Source organism: Panthera onca, chromosome A2 (assembly GCF_046562875.1).
Source record: "Panthera onca isolate mPanOnc1 chromosome A2, mPanOnc1 haplotype 2, whole genome shotgun sequence".
Taxonomy (NCBI): domain Eukaryota; kingdom Metazoa; phylum Chordata; class Mammalia; order Carnivora; family Felidae; genus Panthera; species Panthera onca.
Window position 1 is genome coordinate 15,202,661 of NC_138340.1, and position 27,892 is coordinate 15,230,552.

Sequence of the window (27,892 nt, forward strand, 5' to 3'; positions counted from 1 at the left end):
GTGCAGACAGTCTCGAACTTATTTCTTTTGCCAGGTGTGCATTAAAGAAGCAAGGTGTTTATAGTCAAAACATGGTTATAATAAGGGCCAGGTAATTATCTCTCTGGGGGATTCAGCAAAGGAAGATTCCTTTCCAGAGTCGTCTTCTTATGTTTGGGCTTTCCAAACCAACTTTTCTGCAAGGGGGGGGTCTTCCCCTGGGGAGTTGAACATCCACCTCCTCTCCCAAAGAGCAGATCTAGGCCACGAGTCAGGGACGTAATCCACCCAGCATCCTGGCTTTGGTTTTTGGATCCAGGATCGCAGATTTCCTAGCCGGTCACCTGCTGCCATCACAGGCTCAGGAAGGGACGTCTGGCAGTTTTGCTGTGGAGTCTCGGTCGGCGAGGCACACGGAAGCCTTGGAGGGCGGACTCCAGGTGCCCTGCTCAATTCCAGCCCTTTATGAACACACCCCAGAGATCATCTTACTCCCTGTCCCTGGAGAAAAATGCCCTCTGCATCCCTTCTCAGGCAGAGATGCCTTTCTCCTCTGGGGCTATGTGGTACCTGGGACCCCGAAGCTCCCCCTGGGCATCGACACCCTGATGATTTCTGCCGGGCCCCACGCCCTGCAGACACAGCCACTCCCCTCCTGCTCACATTCCTAATTCCCAGCGGCGAGCTGGGCCCAGAGCGGTGCTCACTGGGTATTTGTTGACCGGAATCAAAGCGAGGCAAGGCAAGACCTCTAGCATTCTTCCAACCCTGATATTCCATGATGAATTTTTAAAAAGTGCCTACCCAGTGAACCTCATTTTCAGAATCTAATTAAAGTCTAAAATAGATGTTGTGGAGTTCGAAATTTCACATTACAACTCAGATGTACATACAAATGTGACTGCGAATTTTCTCTCGAAATGATTCATTCTGCTTTGAAGCTTCATTTCTTTTCACTTAAAATTGCCTTTAAAACTAACAGCCTCTGGAATAGGGAAGGGTTGCTTAAATATAACACAGAAAGCACTAACCAGAAGGGGGAAATTGCATAAATTGGACGGCACTAAAACGGAGAACTTTGGGTCATTAAAAGACGCCCTTTGCGGTGTGAAAAAGAAGTCATGGGCTAAGGGAGGATATTTGTAATACATATATCCAACAGAGGATTCAAAGTACATAAAGAACTCACATACGTCAACAGATAAAATTGACAGCACGATAGAAAATAGACAAATGGCTTGAACGGGCACCTGACAAAAGAGAATATTCAAATATTCAGTAAGTACACAAAGGGGGGCTGGTCTTAGCTCCGGCTGCCATAGCAGACTGGGTGGCTTAAACAATAGGAACTTATTTGTCGCGGTTCTCGAGGCTGGGAAATACAAGATCAGGGCGCCAGCTGATTTGGTTTCTGGTGCCAGCTCTTTTCCTGGCTTGTAGATGGCGATCTTGTTGCTGTGTCCCTCTGCTGTGCAGAGGGGGAGAGAGGGAGAGGGAGAGGGGCCCTCTCTGGTGTCTCTTCTTCTAAGGACGCACGAATGCCATTGCAACCAGGCCCCATCCTGATGACCTCATGTAACCAACCTCAGTGACCTCCTTATGGGCCCTCTCTCCAAATACCGTCACGCTGAACGTCAAGGGACGTGTGCATTTGGAGGGAACGCAGTTCAGCCCCATTCAAGGCTCGACGGAGAACTCTAAGGACATAGCAGCCTACATCCACCGGAATGGCTAAGGCAAAAGGCGACAATCCCGAGTGTTGGAGAGAATCTGGAACATCAGCGTGTCTCCTGCCTTGCCCGCGGGAGGGCGAAGTTCGATAGCTCAGCAGCACTATTTGTCACTGTTTGCTGTAGCTGAACGTGCGCAGACCGTTTGCCCCAGAAATGCCACTCCTAGGCATACGGTGAACCATCATGGGTGCCTATGTTTGGGGAAATAAATGTACAAGAATGATCATAGTAGCCCTGTTTGTAATCGCTGGAAACCAAAAACTGCCCACATGCCTTTAGCGGTTACAGTGACACTATTGGGGGCTGATCCGTGCCCCCCACTCCCGCCCCCAATTCCTGTATGGAAGGTTCTAACTCTAGTAACTCAGAATGTGATTGTACTTAAAGAGAGGACCTTTAAAGAGACGGTTCCAATGAAAAGAGACGGGTGGCATGGACCCCGTGCCAGTCTGCCTGGTGTCCTGGTGAGAGGAAATCTGGACACACAGAGATGCAGACGTGTGGGCGCACAGAGAAAAGGCTGTGAGGACGGGGCGAGAAGGTGGCCATCTTGCAAGCTGGCCTCAGGAGAAACGGGCCGTGCTGGCACCTTGATCTCTGTCATCCAGCCTCCAGAATAGATGGCTCTGGTTTAAGCCCCTCCCCTCCCCACCCCCCAACCCTGGTCTGTGGTATTTTGTTACAGCAGCCTGAGCTGACCGGGACAGGCACACTCGCTTCACTGGAAGACACCACATGGGCAATGGGAACGCAGGAGCCGTGATGCCTCCCGCACCAGGTGAGATCCCACACACGCGATGGGCACCTCCCACGAACGTGATGGTGGGCCAGGGGAGCCAATCACGAAAGAATACCAAGTACACCTTCTGTGGTATAAAGTTCAAAACTGGGCAGAACCAGTCTATGCGGTTTGAAGCTATCATATATCATATCATCATATCATCATATCATCATATCATATCATATCATATCATATCATATCATATCAATCATATCATATCATATCATATCATATCACACATTCATATCCTACATACAAAAATGTGTACAACTGACTTGGGGGTAAAGTCTGCAAGGGGAATTAGGGAGACACTGGGTGCGGGTAAGTCCTGATTCTTGATCTGGGTGCTGATTACATGGGTGTGTTTTCTTTATGATGAAAATGCACCAAATTGGGCACCTATGATTTATGTCCTTTTCTGATCCTTGAATAAAAACTTTACCAAAAGCTTTGTATACACTATGTCCTTCAGCCAATGTAGAGCACACGCTCCCAAATAAAGTCCTTTGTCCTCAGGAAGGCATCTTCCCTAGTGTTTTTCCTCTTGATATGAGAGCAGTTGAGGAGGGTTCTGTAGGGTTGTCCTTCTCTGCAGGCTCCCACTGGTCTGGGTTGAGGGACAGCTCATCTGACCCATCTTTGGGTATTGGCTCTTGGTACCGCATCCCTGCTCAAGTGTCTGTGGCTTGTGTCACCTGTAGTCTGTTTTCTCAGCATGGGCAACACCCTGGAATTTCTTCCGGAGAGATGGGTTCAGCCCCACCAGCATGTGGTGTCCCTAGAGTCATGCAGTGCATAACCTACACAACGGTCCATGGCAGCCCTGATCCTCATCTCACTTCCTGGGGGTCCTGTGGAGCCTGTGAGACCTAGACATGCTCTCCATTTGCCCCCACCTCACCTCTGCCCTCACCTACTGTTACCGCTGGGCCTGCTTCCCCCTTCTCTATGCCTCACAGAGACTTGAAGGTAGGCATTCCCTGGATGTCTTCTGGAATGGGCAGGTGTGGGGGGAGCCAGGATGAGGAGGACGATGGCTGTGAACTTGGTTCCGTCCTTCTGGGGGAAGCCAAGGGGCTGAGAACAGCAGGGGTAAGGAACAGAGGGACAGAGGGAGAGAGTCATGAGTCTTAGCTCCCGTTTCCCCAGAGGCCTGGCAGGTCCCACCTCCTGGGCCTGAATTACTTAATCCAGAAAATCCCCCTTTTGGCCCAGGCTGGTTTGAAACAGGTTTATGCCCTCAACAATCAAAAAAGTCCTGACTCATACATCCATTAGTGTTTTTTCCCCCCAAAAAAGCAGACTTCCTCCAAAGGTGAATTCAGACATCTGGCTCCAGGAATGCAGAAGCATTTGTTCAGGATTTAACAGAGTGAGTCGGGTTGGGCCACCTCTTTGCCCACTTCCCTTCTGACCATCCAGGTCAGGGGTTAAGCCAGGCTCAGCCTCAGCCCGAGTTCCCCGATCCACAAATGTTAAGACAGGGAATCCAGCTGGTGTTCAATGAATATGCGTTTGCTCAATGAACAGCTCAAATGAACGTGACATAGAAATACCAGGAAATCTACTCACCGACCCAGGATTTATCATCTTAGGTGCTGCTTTATCTTATGGTGATGATGAAGCGTTTCTGGGAATATGGGGCTGACAAAAATTCAGGCATTGGTGGTGGGAATGTAGATTAAACCGTTTTGATTGCAGAGGCAGATCTAGTTTGCAATATTTCCCCATGGTTACAGCTGTGGATCTTGATGACCTGACTATTCGCAGAAGCGCAGTCTTTCCAAGAGCCCCTGCGAGAGTCTTTTCGGGAAGGCCGTGTCAAGAAGCCACGAGGATGTGGCACCACAGGACGTGATGTGCCCAGTGGAAACATGCAACAGACATCAGTGGAGGAAGTCACGTCTCTGGAGTGATGATGGTTATGGGAACACGTGGAAATGGTTCTAGAAAGCAGGAGGCAACTCTGCCTGCCTCCAGAGACAGGTAAGGCTTCCCAGGTCCCCCAAGTCCCCGCAAGGACAGCCTTAAAAGACAAGGCTCTGCTGGGCACAAGGTGCCCACTGCCATTCTCATGGGAGGGGTGGGCGGGTTTATGTCTCCTGTATACTCCCTCTGCAACCCCAAGTGTTTTGAAGGCTCTGGTTACACGCCTGTCCACTCAGCAGGTGCATGGGGTGGTAGGAAACGACTTAGCACACGAGTATTCCCCCTGAAAATGGGTGAGGGCCTACTCCCAGGAATATCCACTCCTGCAAAGGGTATCCGTTCAACTTGGAGGGCTATGGATTGCTAAATTAGATCCCAAACCGCTTTCACAGATTTATGCTCTCACCAAATGCGATGCAGCACATTCTCACTGGCGTTAGATATGAAGATTTTAACACTTTTCCTTATTTGATAGGTACAGAGTGATATTTATTGTTGGTTTGTGTTTGTATTTCTATTTTTATTTAAAAATTTTTTTAATGTTTATTTATTTTTGAGAGGGAGACAGAGCATGAGCAGGGGAGGGGCAGAGAGAGAGAGGGAGACACAGAATCCGAAGCAGGCTCCAGGCTCCGAGCTGTCAGCACAGAGCCCGACGCGGGGCTCGAACTCACGACCCATTAGATCATGACCCGAGCCGAAGTCGGACGCTTAACCGACTGAGCCTCCCAGGTGCCCCTGTATTTCTGTGGTTTTTTTTGTTTTTTTGTTTTTTTTTTTAATTTTTTTTTAACCTTTATTTATTTTTGAGACAGAGAGAGACAGAGCATGAACGGGGGAGGGTCAGAGAGAGGGAGACACAGAATCGGAAACAGGCTCCATGCTCCGAGCCGTCAGCACAGAGCCCGACGCGGGGCTCGAATTCACGGACCGTGAGATCACGACCTGAGCCGAAGTCGGCCGCTTAACCAACTGAGCCACCCAGGTGCCCCTATTTCTGTTTTTAAATAATGCAGTGGGTAATGTTTTGAACATCACCTACTATATATTCATTTCTCCATAATCTGTTCTTTCCCTTCTTACAGGCTTGTGCCAGTCAGCATGGGCCAGGAGGCAGAGGCAAGACTCTCCAAGGCAGAGGAAGGTGGCTACAGTGTGAATCAAAGAGGCCATTTCTCTGCTCTGAGTTTGGAAGCAGTCTTAAAATCTCATAGCAAGACGCTGGTCTTGCAAGTCAGACTTTTCAGAGAGAGAAAGGGTTTTCTTAAAACTCCCAAGGCTGGAGTTTTCACACATCAAAAGATCAAAGCTCAGAAAAGTTGGGTGATCGTTTGGTGAATCATAGAGGAAGGCAGAATGCAGATAGGACAAAAGGGAACTTCTACCTCACAGGAAGAAGAACAGGTATCTTGTGACTTGGGGAAAGAAATGAGAAATAGGGCGAGAAAAGGCAAGCTGGGTCAAGTTCTGAGTGTGCTGGTTCCCCCCCACTCTACCCATTGGGATCAAACCCCAGTAGGGAAGGGAAGGTAGAAACACCCAGTAGTTTTAAGCACTCTGAGAACATCAGGGCTTGTGCCCCCCAGTCCCTGAGTGTAGCCTAAGGAGTCTTCTCTTTCAGAGGAGCCCTGGGGTCAGCCTGACATTGAATCCATCATGGCGCCCAAGTCATGGAGTAGAAATGGTTGAGAGAGGTGCTTGGAATGCTAGGTGTGAGATTAGAATCCCTGGTTCATGACATACGGTCCAGCACGAAATGTGGAGGAGGTCCAGAAGTTCCTGTGTGCCACAGGAAGACCCAAAAAGTAGCTGGGGTGCTACCTGGTGAGTTCACTAGGTTGTCACCATGGCAAATGGCAGAGTGACCAAAGCTGAAGGATGGACTTCTCAAACTGGGGATCAAATGGGGATCAGGCCTCGGGGAAGCAAGAGCCTCAGGGAGAACCAGGTAAGACCACGGCAGCCGGCCAGAGCCTCCAACCTGCAAGCATCATATAACTGAGTCAGAAGATCTGAAAATAAGGAAGTTTCCCTTGCGAGAAGTCGCCATCTTGGAATGGCGAAAGGAAAAACTTTGTAGTTATGGAGAAACCCAAAGATGAAGTAATTATCCAAAAGGAGATGATTTTACACCAGGAGACTCTGAGATACCATAATGGCAAGAACAAGAGTCTTTTGCCTGCGGTGATATGGGGCCTCTGGAGCTGACTGGGATTTTGTTGGCAGTCACATTACGTGCACTTGGGCAAACTCCACCTCCACAAGATACTCATGACTTCTTTAGTAAGATAAGATAACGGGTCATTTTTTTCCAGTTATAATGGTGACAGGGTCCTATTTTAGAGAGTTTGGGGAACAACACTGTAAAGAAGAAGAAAATAAATGTCAACCCCCGTCATCTCACAGAATATAGATAACCACTGCTACCATTTCCTTCCTGTCGGTTTCTATGTGTGTTGTGTGTGTGTGTTATTGTGACTGCACATTTGTACATCTTGTATGTGGACGGGATTCTTTAACGCATGAGGCGCACTTTTGCTTGTGGGAAGGAATACCCACTACTTTGTTACTTTATTATCTTCAAACCATGAGCAATTCTAAATGTCCGCAGTAGTCATTACCACTGAAATGGAAATGTAAGAAATTAACAAATTTGATTTCCCCCAATGCTTAAACATTGAAGTATGACCAATTACACTTCCCTAGACATTTGATGACAAATCTCCAATACATCAAATGAGCTCATGTGCTTTTAAGTGCCTTAAAATGGGGACAGAACATGACCACAATTTGACAAGGATTTCTGTATGGAACGGTGCTTGTACTCACACTCTTAACAAAGGTGCCAAGACCATGGATTTATAGCCTCTCTTCATCATCATCTTCTTCTTCCCGTGTTTATCTCTCCCCAGGGGCACAACTTTCCTTCCCTCAGCCTACAAAGCTGGGTGACTGCGATGGGACAAAGGACAACGGGTCAGGGACTTTGCAGATTATTGATGCGGACAGCTCCATTATGGTTTGATTTATTGTAAACCTTGTCTTTGCCCCCAGAATGACACTTGCTCTGGTATTTTTCACTCCGTAGCCTGACCTGTTATGATCCTGTTTTACAATTGTCCAGGGGAAGGGTGGTTGGTAGGGGGTGTTGCTGGCCTGATTTAGATAAAAATCTGTCACACTGGGAGCGCCTGGGTGGCTCAGTCTGTTGGGCGACCGATTCGGGCTCCGGTCATGATCTAACAGGTCGTGAGTTTGAGCCCTGCGTCGAGCTCTATGCTGAAAGCTCAGAGCCTAGAGCCTGCATCGGATTCTGTGTCCCCCTCTCTCTCTGCCCCTCCCCTGCTCATGCTCTGTCTCGTACTGTCTCTAATAAATAAATAAATGGTAAAAAAATTTTAAAAAATCTGTCATACTGAAACTACAGCCTCTCATTCTCATTGACTATTTGACATATAATATTGACATTCTTGTTTTTTATCCTAATATCATTTCATAATTTTAATGGCTGCATAACATCTGCCAGGATGGATGTGCCATCATTTAGTTAACCCGTTTCCTTGACTGTTGAGCATTTACATTGAACTCAATTTGGTTTTCACTAAACTCATCTCCCTTTGAACAATGCTTGCTCATGAATCTCAGCGTACCTTTCTGGTTTCTTGGGTTAAACTCATAGAAGGGAGCCTCCGTGGTCGATGGTTACGAAGATATTCAAGGCTTCTGTAATGTAATGCCAAATTGCCTTCTAGAACAGCGCTGTAGGCCTCATTGTCGTGTGTGGGTCCCACACAGAATAGGAGAAGGCATTGCCATCTTCCTTGGAGCCAGGGGAATAAAGACACAGAGCAGGCTGAGGGGAGAGTTACTCCTGAAGGTTCTGGTGAAGGGCGGTCCATGCCAGGGTTCCAGATATCACCTGTATCACTCACATATGGTAACGAAAAATCTCGATCCAGCTTGACAAGGCCAGGCATCCTTAAGGGACAGAGGGAAAAATATTTGGAATCAGGACTGTTCCAGAAAAGCTGGAACATACTATCATTGGCTCTTCATACCTCCATTGTCCAATATGGCAGCCACTAGTCACACGTGGCTATTGAGCTAGTGTGACTAAGGAATGGAATTTTAAATTTATTTTTTCACTTTTAGTTAACTTAAAAATGGATTTTTTAAAAGATTTTATTTTTATGCAATCTCTACACCCAACGTGGGGCTCGAACTCACAACCCCTAAGCAATCTCTACGCCCGACTTGGGACTAAGAGTTCACAGTCCTGAGATTAGGAGTCCCATGCTCTACTGACTGAACCAGCCAGGAGCCCCTAAAAATTGATATTTGATTCAGTTATTGAAAAGCTTTTAGGTGTGTTTGGAACAACCCCAGTATGCGAATCTGTTTTTTAAACCAATTTTGTGAACCGTAACTAAATACCGATCCATATTTCCAAAGAAAATTTAGCATTCAAACTGGGATGTGCCAAAGTATAGAATATACACTGCATTTGAAAGACTCAATATGAAAAAAAAGAATATAAGCTACCCAATTAGTAAATACTTTGTATATAATTATTTTTATTTTTTTATTTTTTGTTAATGTTTATTTTTGAGAGAGACAGAGACAGAGACAGGGACAGGGACAGAGACAGAGAGACAGAGCGCAAGCAGGGTAGAGGCATAGACAGAGGGAGACACAGAATCTGAAGCAGGCTCCAGGCTCTGAGCTGTCAGCACAGAGCCTGTCGCAGGGCTTGAACTCACAAAGCGTGAGATCGTGACCTGAGCCGAATTTGGACGCTTAGCTGACTGAGCCACTCAGGCGCCCCTAGAAACTTAAAATCACACTTGTGGTGTGGATTATATTTCCACTGGACAGCTCTTATCCAGACTCTTTTATATGTAGGGACTTGATATTTAGAAAAGTCTTAATCTTGGGGCCAGCAAGAGGGTCTAAACCCTTAGGCATCTTAAACTTTGCATTCAGTTAATTTTCCCTCTTTGCTTTGGCTGCTGGGAAGCTCAGTGCCAAAACTGCAATTTTTAAAAAATGTTTATTTATTTTTGAGAGAGAAAGAGAGCATGTGCGAGTGGGGGAGGGGCAGAGAGAGAGGGAGACAGAGGATCCCAAGCGGGCTCTGAGCTGTCGGCACAGAGCCCACCTCGGGGCTCAAACTCATGAACCATGAGATCATGACCTGAGCCGCAGTCAAATGCGTCACCAACTGAGCCACCCAGGTGCCCTGTGTTGCAATCTTTATCTAGAAATACCTTAATATACTAAGTTTCCTTCTGGATATATTTACTGTTGACCCTTTTTTCTCGTTTGCCTCAATTCCAACAATTCATCATTTTCATTTCTTTGTATTGTCCATAATTTTGTTAAGCCATCTTGAATCCTTTATGGAATAAGACAGGTTCACAGGACAATGTTGATACTCGGCCCAGATTCCTCCGGTCCCCTTTTACTGGGGTGTGTGTGTGTGTGTGTGTGTCCCTATTGCCACTTCCAACAGCCAATCCCTATGCCTCTTCTTTGGACACCTAGTCTTGGGCTATTAGGGGAGGTATTGCCTGAGAATTCACACCCCTCTGGGGTGACCCTGAACCAGTGACTTGTGGGGTGTGAGAAGGCACGGGTCTCGTGTAGGTGCACTGAGGGTGGGCTGTGGGAGGGGGTTCCGAGGGGCCACTTGGACTGCCCACGATGGGACCACCCTGAAGCCACCCTCCACGGGATTCTGCCTGAGATGGCACCCTGGCAGGGGCTTCCCTGAGGGCACATCCTTCATAAACCACTTACACGCTAAGCTCATCCCAACGTCTGTTCGGGGAGCCTGACCTAAGACAGCCAGTGATACGTTTTTAAATGTTAAAATACGTTTGAAAAAATACCAGGCTCTGTTGGTTTGAGGGATTTGAGTTGGTTTGTACAGCTAATTAAGTAAAAAATAAAGCCAGGCTCATTTCCCTTGGCACATCAGCCGGGTGCTGGAACTTGAACAGCAGGGAAACAGGGGTGGGGGTCCCTGTAAGTCACGGATGGTCACTTCCTCGGGGGCTGGAACCATCTCAGACAATGGTGAACGGGCTCCCCATGCTTCCCCGCTGCTCCTCCCAGCAAACAGGTGAGACCAGAGGTTGGAAGGGGGGCGGCTCGGCCGAAATCACTGTGCTGCCCACCCTCCAGGTCCACCACAGGCCAAGGGGAAGGAGGAAGCGGGGTGGGGGTGCCTGTGTCCCACCGTGCAGGGGGTTGGATGGAGATGGGGTTTGGTGCTGGCCCGCGTGACCACAGAAAGGGTGCCTAGAACACTGACCCATCCTGATAGCTTCAGAGAGAAACGCACTCTGCCCTCCAGTGCTAACAGCTGTGTGTGTGTGTGTGTGTGTGTGTGTGTGTGTGTATACATGCGTGGGCAAGTGCACGCTCTTCTCAAACAGCTCAGAAGCCCTGGGAGTTCTGAGAAACCTGCTTCAGGTCCTGCCTTCTGTGCAAAGGCAGAAGGGGGACACGTTGGTGAGATCTCATCACCACCTCTGGCATCTGGATTCTCCGGGTGCTAGACTACTGGGCAGGGCGCCCCCTGGTGGTGGGTGCTCTACGCGTTGGGAGCTCTCTCTCCTCCCCTTCACTTTTGCACAGCTGGTGTCAGGGAGGTGGGGGCTAAAGGGGTTGGGGGGCCTTGGGGGCTGGACATTTACCCTCTGCAGCCCCAGACTTCCCAGGCAAACCACCACCTTGGGCTCAGGTGCTGGTTTGCTGTGATTTAGGGCTTGGCTGGGGGCACTGGAGCCAGATGCTAGAATTCAAGCCCCAGCGTCACCACCGTGGGACCCAAGACAAGTTACTAAATGTCTCTAAACCTCAACTTCTTACCTGTAAAGGGAAACCAAAGGATCTTCCTCCCTGGGTTCTTTGTAAAGAGTCAATGGGATGATGCGTTAACTGAGTTTGGGCTTCCCAAAGCAGATCCCAAGAGACTCAGATGTAAGGAGTATATTTGGGAGGGAATCTCAGTAAATACCGCTTGAGGAGAGAGCAGGAGTGGCGTATCCAGCTCGTGTGCGCTGCCACTGGGGCACCGGGCGCTCAGTCCTTCTCAGCATGACGTGGCCTGGAAGGAGCTGGGCGTTTGTCTGCAACAAGTCCCAGCCGTCTCTGCTTAGAGCTACTCCTGGGGAACCTTAATTCCTCAGCGCCTCCGGCTCATCCGCTGCATGGACACACTGGGCTCCAGCAGCCTGAGAGTGTCCTAAGATAGACTCAGAAATGACAGCATTTGGAAGTTGGGCCAACACGCATGGAGAAGTGCTGCGGGTGGGGGGGACCGCCAAAATCTTCTACTTGGATATTTTTATGTTCTCAGAACAGAGTGGGGCACTCGTAACATCTCAATAAACAATCGCTGTTAATAATAGTACACATCAGGGGGCGCCTGGGTGGCTCAGTCGGTTACGCGTCCGACCCTTGGTTTGGGCTCAGGTCATGATCTCATGGTTCGTAAGTTCGAGCCCCGCATTGGGCTCTGTGCTGACAGCGCGGAGCCTGTTTGGGATTCTCTCTCTGCCTCTCTCCCTGCCCCTCCCCTGCTTGTGCTCTCACTCTCTCAAAATAAATAAACGTAAAAAACAATAAGAGTACATATCAGAGGTCCAATCATGGCCCCTTTCTCCACAAAATGCAACGTGGCTGATAAACCAGAAGGGGCTACAGATACACTGTGTGCTGTGGGGACGGCTAGGTGCCAGAGGCCCTACGAGCGGGTGTTCGATGTCTCCCATTTTATAGACAAGGAAACCGAGGCTCCCAGGGTGTGGGATGCTAGTCTAAGGCCAGGGGTCAGGTGATACCAGCCTTGGTCTCCCGTGGGCGGGTACTGCTGGCCCCTGCTAGTACCAGGATCGGAGAGAGTTTTCATCCTGTGCCTGAATGAACATGCTTTCTCTCTGAGCCCAGCCATGACTGTGCAGAAATTTGTTTCCATCTGTGAAATGTCAAGGCTGAATCTTTTTTGTTCTGCCCTGGGTCTGCGCGGTAAAGGACTCCATCCAAGCCCCACAGCTGCCTCTAGCCCCCAAGACTCTTTGGGAGTCTCTTGGAATCATAACAAAGTAACAAAAGGAATGATTCTCCTGCGGGGAGAGCCAGGGAATAGGTTTAGCATTCTTTTTTTCCTGCACCATTCAGACCCGGGAGGAGACAAGAGAAGAGGGAAATGGTGGAAACAGGAGAAGGTTTCCTTCCCACTCTCACTCACTCACGGTGGTGCCTACACTGAACTTGGGAGCTGGCTTGCCCACGGGGCAAGAAGGAGCCGGAATCCCAGCGGCCCATTGTCTGCATCTCGGTCAGGAAAGGAGGGTCTGCTCCGCTCTCCTCTCTGAAAGCTACAACCCCTTGTCAGTGCTGGGGACAGCAAGAGGAACCCTGGGTCCCTGCCCTGCTGTATTCGTACCTGCGGGTACAAATTTGTGCCTGTCGGGTGGGTGGGTGAGGCTGTCACCGGGGAGCGGGATTCTGTAGCACTCTGCTAGGCGGAGGACAAACTCATCTTTTATGACCGTGTCATCCCCAGTGCCCCCAGAGTGAGCCAGACAGACTCCAGGCAGCAGGAGAGAGGGTGCTTTCGAAAGGTCAGGGACGACCGCTTTGGGTTATTTTCAAACACCAGCAATAATAAACCCCACTCCGTGCGCCCGGGAGGCTCAGTCGATTAAGCGTCAGACTCTTGGTTTCTGCTCAGGTCATGATCTCACAGCTTCACGAGTTCGAGCCCCGGGTCAGGCTCTGTGCTGACAGCTCACAGCTTGGAGCCTGCTTCGGATTCTGTGTCTCCATCTCTCTCTGCCCCTCCCCTGCTCACACTCTGCCTCTTGACTCTTTGTCTCTCAAAAATAAAAAAACATTAAAAAATAAATAAATACTTAAAGTTTAAAAAGAAAAGAATTCAAGAGCCAATAGTCTTTTAAACCCCGAAGGTCATATGGGCCACAGAGGGGTTCCACACAATATTCTCCGGAGCCTGGGCTGGAAGGGGCCTGGAAGGAAACCACAGGAGTACATGATTCTTGCCTGTAATTCGAGCCACCAGAGCATTCTGGAGAGCTTGCTGTGGGTACATCTCTGGGGCACCAAGATGGCAAAATTCTGGGATTCTTACTACATCCAGGGAGGTTACATCCTGTTGTCCCCCCGTGAGTTTTGGAGCCACACACTTGGCCTTAGTCCTGGTTCTGTTTCTCGCCAGCTGAGTACCCTTGAGGAAGGGACGTAAAGTCTCAGAGCCTCTCCTTCCTCATCATCACAGGGTGGGAGGTGAGGCTGGCTATCGTTGGGGAGGGAGAGGACTCACTTCCTTAGTTCTCAACCCATGGCAGTTATTACTACCCTTAATTTTAATTATTTGGCACAGCAGTTAAATGTGGGCTTGTCAGATAAAATACAGGGCGCCCAGTTCAATTTGAATTTCAGATAAACAACAAATAATTATTTCACTGCAAGTATGCCCCATATATCGACTGGGATATACTTATGCTAAAAAATTATTTGCTGTCTATCTGAAATTCAAATTCAGCTGGGCACCCTGTATGTTCATTTGCTACATCTGGCAACTGGAGGACTTGGGCAAGTGACTTAACTACTCTGGGCCTTGGGTTCCTTAGGTGTAAATCCAGGCAACACTAGTAACTTCCTCAGAGGCTTCTCCTGAGGCTAGATGGGAGCCTGGGCGCCTGGCCTAGCAGGTGCCGTGGGATGAGGGCTAGTGGTGCATGTTGCGGGGGGAAGGGTGTAAGGCAGCCGCCGGGCCCTTCCCCAGAGTCTCCCACTAGCCAAGTTCTGGGGCGAAGCCCGTCCTCCTTCCGTGGGGGAGGGGAAGCGATTACAGTTGGCCCTCTTGTGCACCTGCTGCCCCTCTCCCATAGCCCCACCTTCCACCATGTGTCCCCACCAGGTATCAGGATGCTATCAGTGACCAAGAGGAGGCTTCCCTTATTTCAAATGTGAGCCAAAGAGGCCCATTTTCAGGAGAGGTTTATATGTGGCAATACCTTCTACGGGTCCCTACGGCACTTTTCCCTTCCGGCACTTTTCTCGTACCGCATCACTTGATCATTGACCTAGAGAGTCAGAGGGACGATTTTGAGATTCCTTTCTTTGGGGCTGAACTTCTAAATTTTTTTTGACACTTCAGTTTCCAGATGTTTCTTACCATCCCAGTGTCCCGAGCCCCGTGCTTAGTTTTAACGTTATTCTTTGGGGGAGGTCCAGGTTCCCTACATTTTGTAGGTCAGATCAAATTCCCACTGGATGGCCGTGAAGCTCCCAGCAGGTATCTCGTACTGCAGAGATACTCCAAGCTTAGTGGCCATAGAGCCAACCTGAGCTTTGCCTGGTACTCTGCCTTGAGAAAATGTCAGACCCTGGGATTGGATTCAAACGCGAGGGGAAGGCAAAGCTATTTCTCTCATTCTTAAAAAAAAAAAAAAATTTTTTTTTTTTTAGCGCTTATTTATTTTAGAAAGAGACGGAGAGACAGAGCACAAGTGGGGGGTAGAGGAAGAGAGGGAGGGTGGTGACACAGAATCCAAAGCAGGCTCCAGGCTCTGAGCTGTCAGCACACAGCCCGAGGCGGGGCTCGAACTCACAAGCTGTGAGATCATGACCTGAGCCGAAGTCAGACGCTTAACCCACTGAGCCACCCAGGTGCCCCAAGGCAAAGCTATTTCTAAAGACTGGCCCAGAATCTTCACAAAGGAAGATCTATGAATGCCCCGTAATCGCATGAAGAACTGCTCAATCTAATTAGTCATCCAAGAAATGCAAATTAAAACCATGATGAGAAAGTGCTATACATCCATTAGAACAGCTAAAAATAACACCAAATGGTTATCTGGCATCTGGCAACACCAAATGGTGGAAAAACGCAAACTCATATATTGCTAATGATAGTGTAAAAAGATACAAAAATTGGGGCACTTGGAGGCTCAGTCGGTTAAGCGCCTCTGTGCTGACAGTGCGGAACCTGCTTGGGATTCTCTCTGTCTCTTTCTCTCAAAATAAATAATAAATAAATCACCTTAAAAAATGACACAGAAACTTTGGAAAAAATGAAATTCTTATAAACATAAATACGACTTCCAATTCCACTCTCAGGTATTTACCCAAGAGAAAGGAAAACATATGTCCCATACATATATTTTCGTGGCGGCTTTAACAAAGTCACTCAGAACCAGAAATAGCTCCTGTGTCCATCACCTGGAGACTGGTCCAGCCATTCCGGTAGGATGGAATACTGCTCAACAATAAAAAGAAACAACACTAGTGAAACGGGTAGAAACATAGTTGAATCTCACAGATGTGCTGAGCGAAAGTACACATACACAGAAGAGTCCACGGCATGATACATTTATATGAAATTCTAGAAAAGGGAAAAACAACCAATGGCAAACAGATGGGAAACAGTGGTTCCTCTGTGTGTGTGTGTGTGTGTGTGTGTGTGTGTGTGTGTGTGCATTGGATGCACATGTGGTGGTATGGTTAAGGTTAGAGACACGAGGGCACTTTTTGAGGTGATGGAACTGTTCTGAATCTTCGTAGGGTCTGGGTTATGTTGGATGCATTTGTCAAAAGGGATTGTCTACGTGTGATCTCTTGCATGTACTTTATACCCCAAGCAAAACAGAATACAAACCCCTGTGCCTTCCATAAGTAAATTAATTACATGTAAGAAATAAAAAAGAGAGGGAGAGAACACATTTTAAAACCTTTTCCCCTTTAAATTGGATGCCCAGCATCGCTTACCCTATGCCGATGGAGAAGGCTCATTTTAGTCTTGTAGATATTCTTGTCAATCCTGTTTCACAGAGGAGACAACTGGGGTTCGCCAAGATTAAGTGACTTTTGCAGAATGTTGGTTCCAGTCCCCACCCACGTCTGTCTGACTTCATAACCCATGCGGGCCACACTCCTGGGCTCCCACGCCAGGGGCTGGGCACACGTACCCCATGGTGCTTGCTGGTGTCCCCAGAGGAAAAATAGCTTTTACTCTTTGATGACAAAGTTAAATAATTGCATTTTATGAAAGTCTGTGGTGTAGCAAGCAAATTTTGCATAAATTTTTAAAAATAAGAGACAATATGTAAAAAATTGCCCCCTTGCAAAAGGTGGTAATTAGGTAAAGTCAGATGCCCCGGAGTGGAGGGGAATTCTCCACTGTGGCCCGAGAGGACTCTGTGCACGGGTTTGAGAACTAATTTGCTGCATCATTATACCATCGTGCCAGTGTGTCTGGCTGCCAGCTTCTGCCTCTGTTGGCCTGCGCTGCTTGCTGAGCAAGCAGGCTCGAGGGTGATGCTCAGGGTCACGCACACCTGAAAGAGATGTGCTGCCCACCCTTGGTGTGGCTCAACACGCTGGGTTCCTTGTAATCTACCAGGTAGACAGAAAAGGACACAGAGCTTCTAAACATGCTGCATAAAGCTTCGCCAAACTTTAAGATTATATCGTAGGAGGGGCGCCTGGGTGGCTCAGCTGGTTAAGTGTCTGACTTCGGCTCAGGTCACGATCCTACAGTTCATGAGTTCAAGCCCTGCATCGTGCCGGCCGCTCAGAGGCTAGAGCCCACTTCAGATTCTGTGTGTGTCTCTCTCTTCCCCTCCCCTGCTCGCTCTCTCTTTCTCTGTCTTTCTCTGTCAAAAATAAATATTAAACAACAACAAAGAAAATTTTTTAAAATTTTTTTAATGTTTATTTATTTTGGGGAGACAGTGAGACAGAGTGAGGGAGGGGCAGAGAGAGAGGCAGACACAGAATCCGAAACAGGCTCCAGGCTCTGAGCTGTCCGCACAGAGCCCGACGTGAGGCTTGAACCCATGAAGTGTGGGATCGTGACCTGGGCCGAAGTCAGGCGGTTAACCGACTGAGCCACCCAGGCGCCCAAAAAAAATTTGTTTAAAGATGGTATTGTAGGATTGGGGCGCTTGGCTGGCTTAGTCAGCAGACGACGTGACTCTTAATCTCAGGATTGCAGTTTCCAGCCCCACGTCGAGTGTAGAGATTCCTTACAACCTGGGAGCTGAGAATAATTTTTGCATTTTTAACAGATGAAAAAAAAAAAGAAAAAGAATTCGCGACGTGAAATTTCTACGAAATTAACATTCCCGTGTTCATAGAGTTTTACTGGAATGTAGCCACACTTACCCATTTACATATGATTTATAGTTGCTCTGAGCCTGTGGGACTTCCCTTATACGCAAGCGTTGAACGCCAACAACCCTTGAACGCAGAGGTGAAGGCAGGCACTTCACACTTCGTGGGGGAGTGCCAGTGTGACAGAGCCCACAGCCCCTCCCTAGCACAAGTGCAGGACATCCGGGGGGCAAGGCCAGCCAGCCAGCCCTCAGCTGAGACAGGCAAAGGCCCGGAGGTCAGCGCACAAGTGGGGTAGGAGTTTGAGGTTCGACAAGCAGGTCTGAGCTTCACCCGCTCATCTCGTCATTGCTGGGATGGGACTCAGGGGCCAGGTAGGGTGTGCAGTGAATCCTGTGGGTGCCTCCACCCAGATTTCCTTTGCAGGCCTTCGTCCCTCTCCCCCAGCCGCTGGGAGGGTGGGCTGCTAACACCTCTCAGCTGTTCCCCTTCTCTGGAGAACTGGGCCCGGCTAAGTGGGAGTTGCCAGGGAGGCTATGCAGCCCCTGTACCCGGACCTTGGCCAAGTCTGAAATGGGACCACAGAAGACCAGCCCCGTGCCTCCAGGTGGGGCAACACTGTGGAACGATTCCTGTTCCAGAGCTGGTCCAGAGCTGGTTCTAGAGCTGATCAGGCCAAAGCGGACTCCAGCTGAGACCACATCCCTGCTTTCCTCCTTCTCCTGCCCCATCCCGCTTCCCTCACTCCCCTCCTCTGGAGGACACCCCTCAATAAATCCTGGGTGTGAGTCTTTCCATCTCAGACTCTGGCTCTAGGGAGCCCAATCCTAGACAAGATTCATCCCAGAAGACCTTAACACAATCACTGGGAGTGGTGCTGAATACATTTTGACCTATTTATTTATTTTTAAAGTTTATTTATTTTTGACAGAGAGACAGAGAGACAGAGAGACAGAGAGAGAGAGAGAGAGAGAGAGAGACAGAGCAGGAGTGGGGGAGGGGCAGAGAGAGAGGGAGACACAGAATCCGAAGCAGGCTCCGGGCTCTGAGCTGTCAGCACAGAGCCCGATGCGGGGCTTGAACTCACGGACTGAGAGATCAGGATCTGAACTGAAGTCTGACGCTCAACCGACTGAGCCACCCAGGCGCCCCAACATTTTGACCCATTGATGGTTCCTGTTCCTGGCCGATTCCACCCGCTCCCCCGCCTCTGGCTCCATCTCGGTCCTCTCCCCGGGTGTTCTGTCTTCAGCCCCCATCCCTGCCGTAGGCACATCTGTGTATGGCTTTACTTGGCCATGTGGGGCTGTGACAGCTTTGGGGGGCAGCATTCTCCAGGAGCAATATCCTTCCTGCTTATTGAATCTCGGAATTCGTTTTCACTCCAAAGACATCAAGTAAACCCAGACAATACGTGGCGGGTCTGTGGTTACGACCCGAGGAGATGAATCACATTGTTCATCCTCTAAAGTTGTGTTCCTTATCAGCCCCATCCGGGAGCTCAGACACAAAGCGGACACATTTCTCCAGGAGGGGTGGGAAGTTCGGTCTGGCTTTGACATGTGTCTGCAGATGATAAATTTGGGATGAGAAAGAAAGCAGGCCTCCCCCACCACAATGCCTACACCCCATCTCCATCAGGCCTTTGGCCCTTGGATACGTTTCAATATCCTGTGCGACCGATTTCTGACCCACCTGTTAGGAACACAGTCTTTATGATTCATTGGCCCTGAGAAGCCCCTCCATTACCTTCTGCAAAGGCAGGGGACCACCAAAGAACCCCTCAGCAAAGCTCTAAGAAGCAGGCACCCTAGGGCTAAAATATATATAGCAGATGCGTTTGGCCATTTGTCAATAAATATTAACCACGGTCGCTTGGTGGGTGCTGGTGTTATTGCCGATACGGAGTCATTTCTCTTGTGAAGGGTAGTCTCTCATTTTTCTATGGTGCAGCACCTGTAGAATAAAAGTTTTAAAAACAGTTATGTCCGGCACAATCCCATTTTTTAATATTAAATAGTTAGCCATGGACACAGGTGTACAAAAATTGACAGGAAGTAGGTGCCCCAAAATGCTTGGCGGGGCTTCTCTTGGGGGTGGTGGAAAGACGAACTCTCTCTTCTCTTTCTTTTTTACTTATCGACCTTTCTGATGCTTCTACAACAAATATACATCGTCTGTGTTCAAGCAAGGGTGCAAAGATGATGCTCTGCGGCAAAGTGTCTTTCCTTTTTTGAAAGTTTTTATTTTTTTTTAAAGTCTATTTATTTTGAGAGAGAACCTGAGTAGGGGAGGGGCAGAGAGAGAGAGAGAGAGAGAGAGAGAGAATCTCAAACAGGCTCCCCGCACTGTCAGCGCAGAGCCCGACGCGGGGAGTGATCTCATGAACTGCGAAATTGTGACCTGGGCCGAAATAATCAAGAGTTGGACGCGTAACCGACCGCGTGTCCTCAGCGGCACAGAAGCTCAGCCAAGGACTTTAGGAGATAGTTCTGGGAATACTCAGGCAGTGAGAACACCAGGAAAATGCTCAGGGCGCAGCCAGGAGAGGCCTTGAATTGTCCTGGGGGAGCAGCAGGCATGTGACCAGTCCTCAGAGGACCACAGGGAATCCCCACCTTCCTCAGAACGCGCTCAGACCCTGTCCTGTCCTGGGTGCGGCAGAAATCACCGAGTGTCAGCACCTGCGTGGGGACCCCGGGACTCGGCTGATAGCTGGAAGAGGGGGTGAGAGAAGAAGGTGCTTCTCAGGAAGCAGATAAAGGAGCAGGAGGCTGAGGACGGTAAGGCGTCTGCTGTTAGGGGAGCCCTTGGCTTTGGAGAAAACCGCAGGGGCCCAGCAGTGACGGACCTGCGAGGTGGGGCAGCAGGAGAAATGCCCTTAGTAGAAGGAGTTAGAGCTGATGGGGGTGGGGGAGTGCAGGCCCAGAGAAGAGTGGGCTCCTGAAAATTTCTGAGAGCTAGAGGACCAGTGTCCTCGGGGTAGGAACCCAGGGAAGATGGAGAGCGAGAGAGTAAGTCCCACAGACCAAGACCCTGCAAGGAAGATCTGGTTGCCCTTGGGGGGAGCTGAGTATGAGCCGACTGCACGAAGCAGTTTGCCCTAAGACCACAGCCTGAGCAGGGAAGAGCCGGGAACAGAAGGCCATGCCCGGTCAGTGCCCGCCCACGGCGAGTGCAGTGAGGAGCCTGTGCTCTGCTACACCGTGTGCTCCCCCAGCTCCCCAGCAGTCCTCCCACCCAGAAGGACCAAGTAATGCCCCGGGAGAGATGCCCCACAAGAGGCACAGCAGAGCCAGGAAAGGCCAAGGTGCCCGCTCTAGAGGAGGCGTCTTCCCAGTGTCCCCAAGGGAAGGTTCAGCCATGCACCCAATGTCTGTACCTGTTCTTAACTCTCCCAGTCCTCACAGCTTTAAACCTCTTCTCCTAGCTGGGAAATGGATGGTTTCTCCCCAGTGACAGGAGAGACCCGGCACAGTGAAGACCGACTCCCGTCTGGCCCCCAATGTCACTGAATTAGCCATTTCTGCGCAGTGGGGGAGGGGCGGGGCCAGGAGAGAGGGGGTGCCTGCTCTGACCTCTCCCTTCCTTTCTCCCCACTTTAATCCTAACCTTTCTCCCATCCTGCTCCCTAGATGACTCCTACATCACGGGGATCCAGAGTGTATTTTTGTCCAAATCTTCCAGACTGAATTCTCTGGGGACCCACTTTGCCCAAACGTTGGAACAGCCACCAAGCTGATGACCTCCTTCGCTTGTAAAATCCCTGGGGGGCAGTCTAGCTGTCAGTGTGGGCTGGTGCCACAGGAGGAGAGTCAGCATGGCACTCCTGGGGTGAACTCTTTGTCTGCCGAGCGAAGTCCCGGAATTCTTCTGGGGGGCCTGTAGGTCACAGTGGTGTTGGGTGTTGCTCGAATCAATGCTGTTCCTGGTACCAGATTCTCCTCTCCTCTGGGGACTGGAAACACGATCTCGTGGGCTCCCCTCTCATTGGGTGGGGCCAGATGACTCCTTCCAATCAGTAGGGTAGGATGTGACTTCTTGGATGGAGCATTGAGTTGCCTGTGGGAGACCGTCCAGAGTTTCCTTCCTCCTAACCAGATGATGGGGCCCTATTGTCAAGTCAGGGTCACCCTCAACCAGGATCCCTGAGTGATTCCAATGGGCAGAACCCCTGCCCACTTTGACCGTGTGGCATGAGCAAGGAATACGTTTCTCTTGTGTTAAGCTGATGAGATATCGGGACTGCATACGACTGAAATATAACCCGGTGTATCCTGACGGATACCATCATTTGAGAGAGAAAAGGAACAGGCTTTCTTCTGACTTGTGTATCTAGGAGGTGCAATGATTAAGCAGGCATTGATTGGAATTAGGGGTTATTTCCCATATCACCCCTGATTGTGGATATTACAGAACTACCCGAACGGAAGAGAAAAAGTACAGCTGTGTGATCTGTGTAAAAGGAATAGAATGGTAATGATCTGTTCCTCAGATGGTCCTTGTTTCTTTTTTAATGTTAATTTTTGAGAGAGAGAGAGTGAGAGAGAGAGAGAGAGCATGAGCAGACGAGGGGCAGAGACAGAGGGAGACACAGAATCTGAGGCAGGCTCTGGGCTCCGAGCTGTCAGCACAGAGACCGACGTGCGGCTGGAACTCAAGGAACCGCGAGATCGTGACCTGAGCCGAGGTTGGACGCTTAACCCACTGAGCCACCCAGGCGCCCTGGATGTTCCTTGTTTCTAATGACCACGTGGCTGGAACAGTTCCACATCTCGTTAGGTACGGTGCCCATCACAGGCTGGGTTCCAGGAGAAGTGGGCTGGGAGCTAGAGATCAGTGGGCAGGAGGTTTGTTAGGGAGTGCTCTTGGATTGACAGCTGTGGGAGGGAAGGGATGGGAGGAGGCCGGAACAGCCAGAGGGGAGAGGCCAAGCCTCCGTGGAGTCTCTCAGCGGAAGCCTCCGCCGATCCCGCCAGGAGTTCTGAAGGTGGGAGGACTTCAGAGCTTCCCCTAGAGGGCTGGATGTTCACGCGGATCAGATGGGTCCCTGGATGTGGTGCCCCAGGAAGGGGGTGTGGCTTTGGGCCGGGTGGCTGTCTTCAGCTGAGGCAGGCCCTAGGGGAGTCAAGGGTGTTCAGATCCAGGCCAGGGGGGGCTCTCACGATGAACGTGAGACAACTCAGTAGGGCAGCCCATAGCAGTGGCTGGAGTTTGGACGGTGGGTACACGTCCTCTTCACGGGTAAAGTCTCTCTCAGGAGAAGCAAAAATAACTGGGAGTGATGATTTATTCTGGGGACTTAGCTATGTCACTAGCAGCCCAAGCTGTCCCCCGGAGGCTTGAAGAATGGGCTGGAATCTGGGGATTGTGGACATACGCGCACTCGCTGATTGGCCTTTAAATAAAACGCATACGTGGAAGTAAGTGTTTCACTACTGAGACTATGCAAGCGAGACCCCACAGACCCCACCGCTGTGCCTGCCAGGGCCTGACTTACTTTGCCCAGTGGGCAATCCTCACTAAAAAGGGACAGGAGGGACCCAGGCTCCATCCTTACTGTGTGGCCTCCTGCTTGGGGCTCTGGCTCTCAGAGAGCCGCCAAAGTCAGCACGAAAAGGAGCAAAGCAGTCCATCGGTTTTATACATGCACAATATACACGTATGTCTACGTGCACGTGCAGGCTCTATGGGCAATTCTGGAAATTGCCAGAATTGCTATTGCCCGACCTTCCTTTAGGAAGGTCTATTGTTGCAGCAATAGATATCAATATTCCAGCCCTGCCCTAAGAAAGTATTCATTAGGGCCCATCCTATGTATGTATGCATGTATGTATATAGAGTGTGTGCATATATTATACACATATATGCATAGCTTTTACGTGTTTTTATTTATTTTGAGAGAGACATAGACAGTGTGAGTGGAGGAGGGGCAGAGAGGGAGGGAGACAGAGGGTCCCAAGCAGGCTCCGTGCTGTCATCGCGGAGCCTGACGCAGGGCTCAAACTCACGAAATTGTGACATCATGACCTAAGCCGAAATCAAGGGCTGGACACTTAACTAAAGGTTTAGTCTCAGGTCTGCCTCCACAATCATGTAGTTGTGATTGAAGGCAAAATGCTGAACCTCTTTGACCCTTAGTTTCCATCTTGGGAAAAAGCAGGGAGAGAGAGAAAGAGCATGTGTGTGTGTGTGTGTGTGTGTGTGTGTGTGTGTATGTTGCCAGGAATCCTTAATGTGACTTCGAGAATTACAAACACCGTGATTATATGAAAATTGACCAAGGTTAGCAGTTACTGGTTTTCTCCTGTTAGATACCCCAGGGCTGAAAAAAGAGGGCAACTCACATACCCCCTTGGCTTTGGGGCATAAGATCTGCAGTGACTTGTGAGGCTAATGGGTTTGCATTACATTGAACTTCAACAACTGGATCTGGAGTAGGGGAAGGCCGTCACCCTCACCCCCTTCTCTCGTGGCTGGCCTCGGCAAGAGATAGCCCTGGATCCCCTCCTTCAGATTCCTGTGGAAAAGGGGGGGGGTCTCATTTCTTTGATATAATAGATACATCTCAAGATTAAAGGAGGCTACATCTTTCGAAGGTTCCCTTCCACTCGCATACAGCAGTTCTCAAACTCGAAAGACATCAGGACCCCTTGGGAGTGCTTGTTAAAACACGGATTGCTGGGCCCCACCCAGAGTTTCTGATTCCGTCTGTCCTGGATGGAGCCCCGATTTAAATCTCTGACAAGTTCCCAGGTGATACTCATGATGCCGGTCCAGAGACCCCACTTTGAGAACTACAGCTCTTAGACCAGTACAAGGTATTCACTCAAAAATGGGGAGAAAGTAGAGCAAGAAAGTAGCTTTTGAAATCTTTTTTTAAAGGCTTTTAAAATGGTTTTTCCGTCAGGCCACTTTAAGGACTTTTCATTTATTCTGCTTCTGAAAACTGGGAAGGATCTGAAACCACTGTCCAGCAGTCACCGAGCTTACCTTAGGGGAAAAAAAATCTTATTAGTGCCAACATAAAGCCTCAGGTTTGCAAACTAGGTTTTGGAATGTGCTCATATGCTAAGGTTTACGCATACGAAAAGGCTATCTCCCTGCTTCTTGCTTTTTAAAGTGAGTCATTTCCGTGAAGGATAGATACCTGGTTCAGGGGAATGATTGATTTTACCATTTTGGTATTTTACTGGGTGTTTCGCAGATGGTGAGGCAGGGGACAAAAAGGCAAATGACAGAAAACCCTGTGTGCCACCATGACAAACGTCAATGAGGCTGAGGGGTGGGGTGGGGGTGGGTGCTGGCGGGCAGCTGGGGTAGAAGGTGAAATTGCCCTTAGGGTAAGTAACACGGTTAGTTTCCATCTCCCGCCTCTCCCAGCCAGGCCAGCCAGGCAGCAGGAGCCCCTCTCTGACTTTGGAGAGTCTCTCCCTCACATTTCACGGCAACATCTTGTAATTCTTGGATTCCTCTTCCCAAATCAAATGAAGAAAAAAGCTACATACGCATCTCTGGAGGAAAATGTCTGTATTAAAAGCCAAAAAAAACCACAGAAGTACAAGAAACGCCCACCAGGCCACGTCACTGGATAGATCGACTTGGAAAAGGTTCATAAAGTTCATTTTCAGCGGTAACAATATGTGGGTGTGAAATCCTTCCCATGCCTCCCCCCTCCCCCACCTTTAAATAAATTAAAAAAAAACAAGAAACTTCAAATACTATGTTTGGATACAAAGAGCTTCTCTTCCTACAGCAATAGCAATTTGATTTTGTTTTGTTTTGTTTTTTTACTAAAACTTTCATTTAAAACAGTTATTAAATATATAAAACAAATACACAGGATTTGGTCATTTTCTGCCATGAATATAGGGCACGTGGGTGCGGGGAGGGAGGGCAGGGGGATGCAACCAAGGGGAAAGGGCCCCATTTCCCTCCTCCGTCTTCCGAGCTGCGCGGCTCCCACCTTGCAGCTGCCCCCTCGGAACCAGAAGCGCCGCCCGCGTCCCGCTGGGCCACCCCGCTGGGCCCCCTCCGGCGACCCCCTCCCCGGAAGAAGAACTAACGGTCACGACAGCACGAAGCACACCGGCCGAGCCTCCCGGCGGGAAAGGCACCCGAGAGCGCGGACACAGGGCGGGCGCGGGGAGGAGCGGGTCACTTGGCCGCCGCCCCCGAGGTGACGGCCGCGGCGGCGGCGGCGGCGGCGGCGGCCGCGGCCGCGGCGGCGGCGGTGGTCCCCGCGGGCACGGCGGCGGGGGCGGCGGCGGCCGCGGCGGCGGCGCTGGCGGTGGTCCGGCGCTGCTCCATGCCGTTGGGCAGGAAGCCGGCGATGATGGGCACCGGCCAGATGAGGGCGGCCACGCTCCACACGACGATGACCAGGGTCATGAAGCAGGCCACCAGCGTGGACTCGATGGGCTTGCGGTTCAGCCGCCAGCCCGGCTCGCCCTGCAGCTCCTCCAGGCTGAAGTCCAGGCAGCAGAAGTGCAGAGGCTCGCCCTGCAGCCACAGCGGCCCGGGGGGCTCGGCCGCGGGGTAGGCGGGCAGCGCGGTGGGCGCCCCGGCGGCGGCGGCGGGCCGGAGGCGGCCGGGGCGGCGGCCGCGCACCCAGCCGCAGCCCACGCACAGGCGCAGGTCCTGCTGCGCGCCGCCGGCCGCCAGCCCCAGGTGCTCGATGAGCAGCGGCGGCCCGACGCGGTGGAAGGCGGCGGCGAAGAAGGCGCGGCCGTGCGCGTTGGTGGAGAAGAGCAGCAGGTCGCACTGGAAGCCCCGCGGGCGGCCCCAGCGCACGAGCAGCGAGCTCAGCATCTGCCGCTGCACGCTGATGTTGCACGGCGCCGCCGCCGCCGCCTCCTCCGGGCCCGGGCGCTCGGGGGGCCCGGGCGCCGCGGAGGCCAGCAGCCGCGGGGCGGCGGGCTCGCCCGCGGACGACGCGTTGACGGAGGCGTTGGGGGGCGCCCCACCGAGGCCCGGCGCGTCCGCGGCCCCGCCGCGGGCGGGCGGCAGCGGGCAGGCGGCGGCCAGCAGCGCGGCGAGCGGGAGCAGCATGGCCTGCGGCGGGCGCCTACGCGCGCGGGGCGGGCGGCGGCTGCATGGCGCACGGACGACTGGCCGGCGAGCGGACGGCGGGACCGCGGGAGCTGGCGGCCGGGCGGAGTGGGGGCGCGGCCGGCACCCGGCAGCCCGCGGGGGCGGCGCGGAGGAGGCGGCGGCGGCGGCGGCTCGCTCGGCACGGGGATCCCTCCCCGGCCCGGGCTGCGTCTGGGGTTCCCCGCCGCCCCCGACGCGGGGGCCCTCGGACGGCCGGGCTGCTCTGCAGGGCCCGGCGCTCGCCCGGAGCAGGATTCCCCGGCTCGGCTCCGCCTCCCGCGCGCCCCGCCCCGCCCCGCCCTCCGCCCGCCTGGCTGCGAGACTCGGGGGAGGGCGGGGTTCCACGCGCCAGGCCGGGCGGGACGCGCGCGGGGTGTCGGCCTGGGACCCTGCCGCCTGCGCGCGGCCCGGCCCGGGGCGGAGCGGAGGGTTGCGGGAGCCGCGCGGGGCGGGGGTGGGGGGTGGGGAAGGGGGCGGGGACGGTTAGCCCGGCCGGGGGGCGGGGAGCTTGCCCACGCGTGCGACTCCGGGCGGAGGAGGCGCCGTGGGACAACTGCGTCCTCGCATCCCCTGGTCACGCGGAGGGCTGAGCCTGCGAGCGCTCACCTGGACCCCTCTTGTTTTACAGAAGGGGAAACTGAGGCCGAGAGACGCCCCACCCCCCTCCTCTTCATCCCCCCCTCCCCTCACCTCCCAGGCCACCCCACAAGCCAGGAACAGGACTCCGGGCCACTAGGCTTTCTGCCTTTCCACGATGTCTCTTAAAATCAATCTCAAATCTGCAGAGTTTCTTTTTTAATATGCCTCGGACACGTTAGACCCACTTGGTATTCTCAAGGCAGGCAGAACCCGGAGGAAAACGCCAGGAACTCCATACGAGTTTTGGGTGGGGATGGGCTGGCGGCAATGTGAGCCTCGCAGCCTTGCGGCTCCGGCTCCGAGGGAGGGGTCCCGAAGGGGTGTTTCACTCCCAGGAAGCCGCTGCTCCCGTGCAGGGCCCCCACCTGGCCGGCAGAGGAGCATTTGTCTGTACAATCCGTGTCAAGGGACAGTTCATCCCTTTTAGGATAGACAGAAGGTTGGGAGAGGCCTGTCAAGAATAAGGAGCCACAACCAGAGTTATATTTTAAGAACGCTTTCCTAGTTAAGTTGGTCTCTTACACTTGGCGGGAAAATCACTGATGCCCTCTAAGAGAATGACCTATGGTTTAAAGCCATCGTGCTCCCT

General features: G+C 51.4%; 1 protein-coding gene and 1 long non-coding RNA gene across 2 annotated transcripts; one reads left to right on the forward strand and one right to left on the reverse strand.

Moving 5' to 3' along the window:
- Nucleotides 1–2,730: 2,730 nt before the first annotated feature.
- On the forward strand, nt 2,731–7,852 carry LOC132678463 (uncharacterized). The gene is made up of 3 exons (XR_009609612.3): nt 2,731–3,462; nt 3,796–4,479; nt 5,508–7,852. It is a non-coding gene; the product is annotated as an uncharacterized LOC132678463 (long non-coding RNA).
- Nucleotides 7,853–25,625: 17,773 nt separating this feature from the next.
- On the reverse strand, nt 25,626–26,741 carry TMEM158 (transmembrane protein 158). Its single transcript, XM_060630802.3, has one exon. It carries the CDS (start codon nt 26,620–26,622, stop codon nt 25,729–25,731), a length of 894 nt encoding a protein of 297 aa, XP_060486785.1. The 5' UTR covers nt 26,623–26,741; the 3' UTR covers nt 25,626–25,728.
- Between the last annotated feature and the right edge of the window lie 1,151 nt (nt 26,742–27,892).

What these genes read in the sequence shown, in the direction of transcription:
- TMEM158 (XM_060630802.3), bottom strand. Translation starts at nt 26,622, where the DNA reads ATGCTGCTCCCGCTCGCCGCGCTGCTGGCCGCCGCCTGCCCGCTGCCG.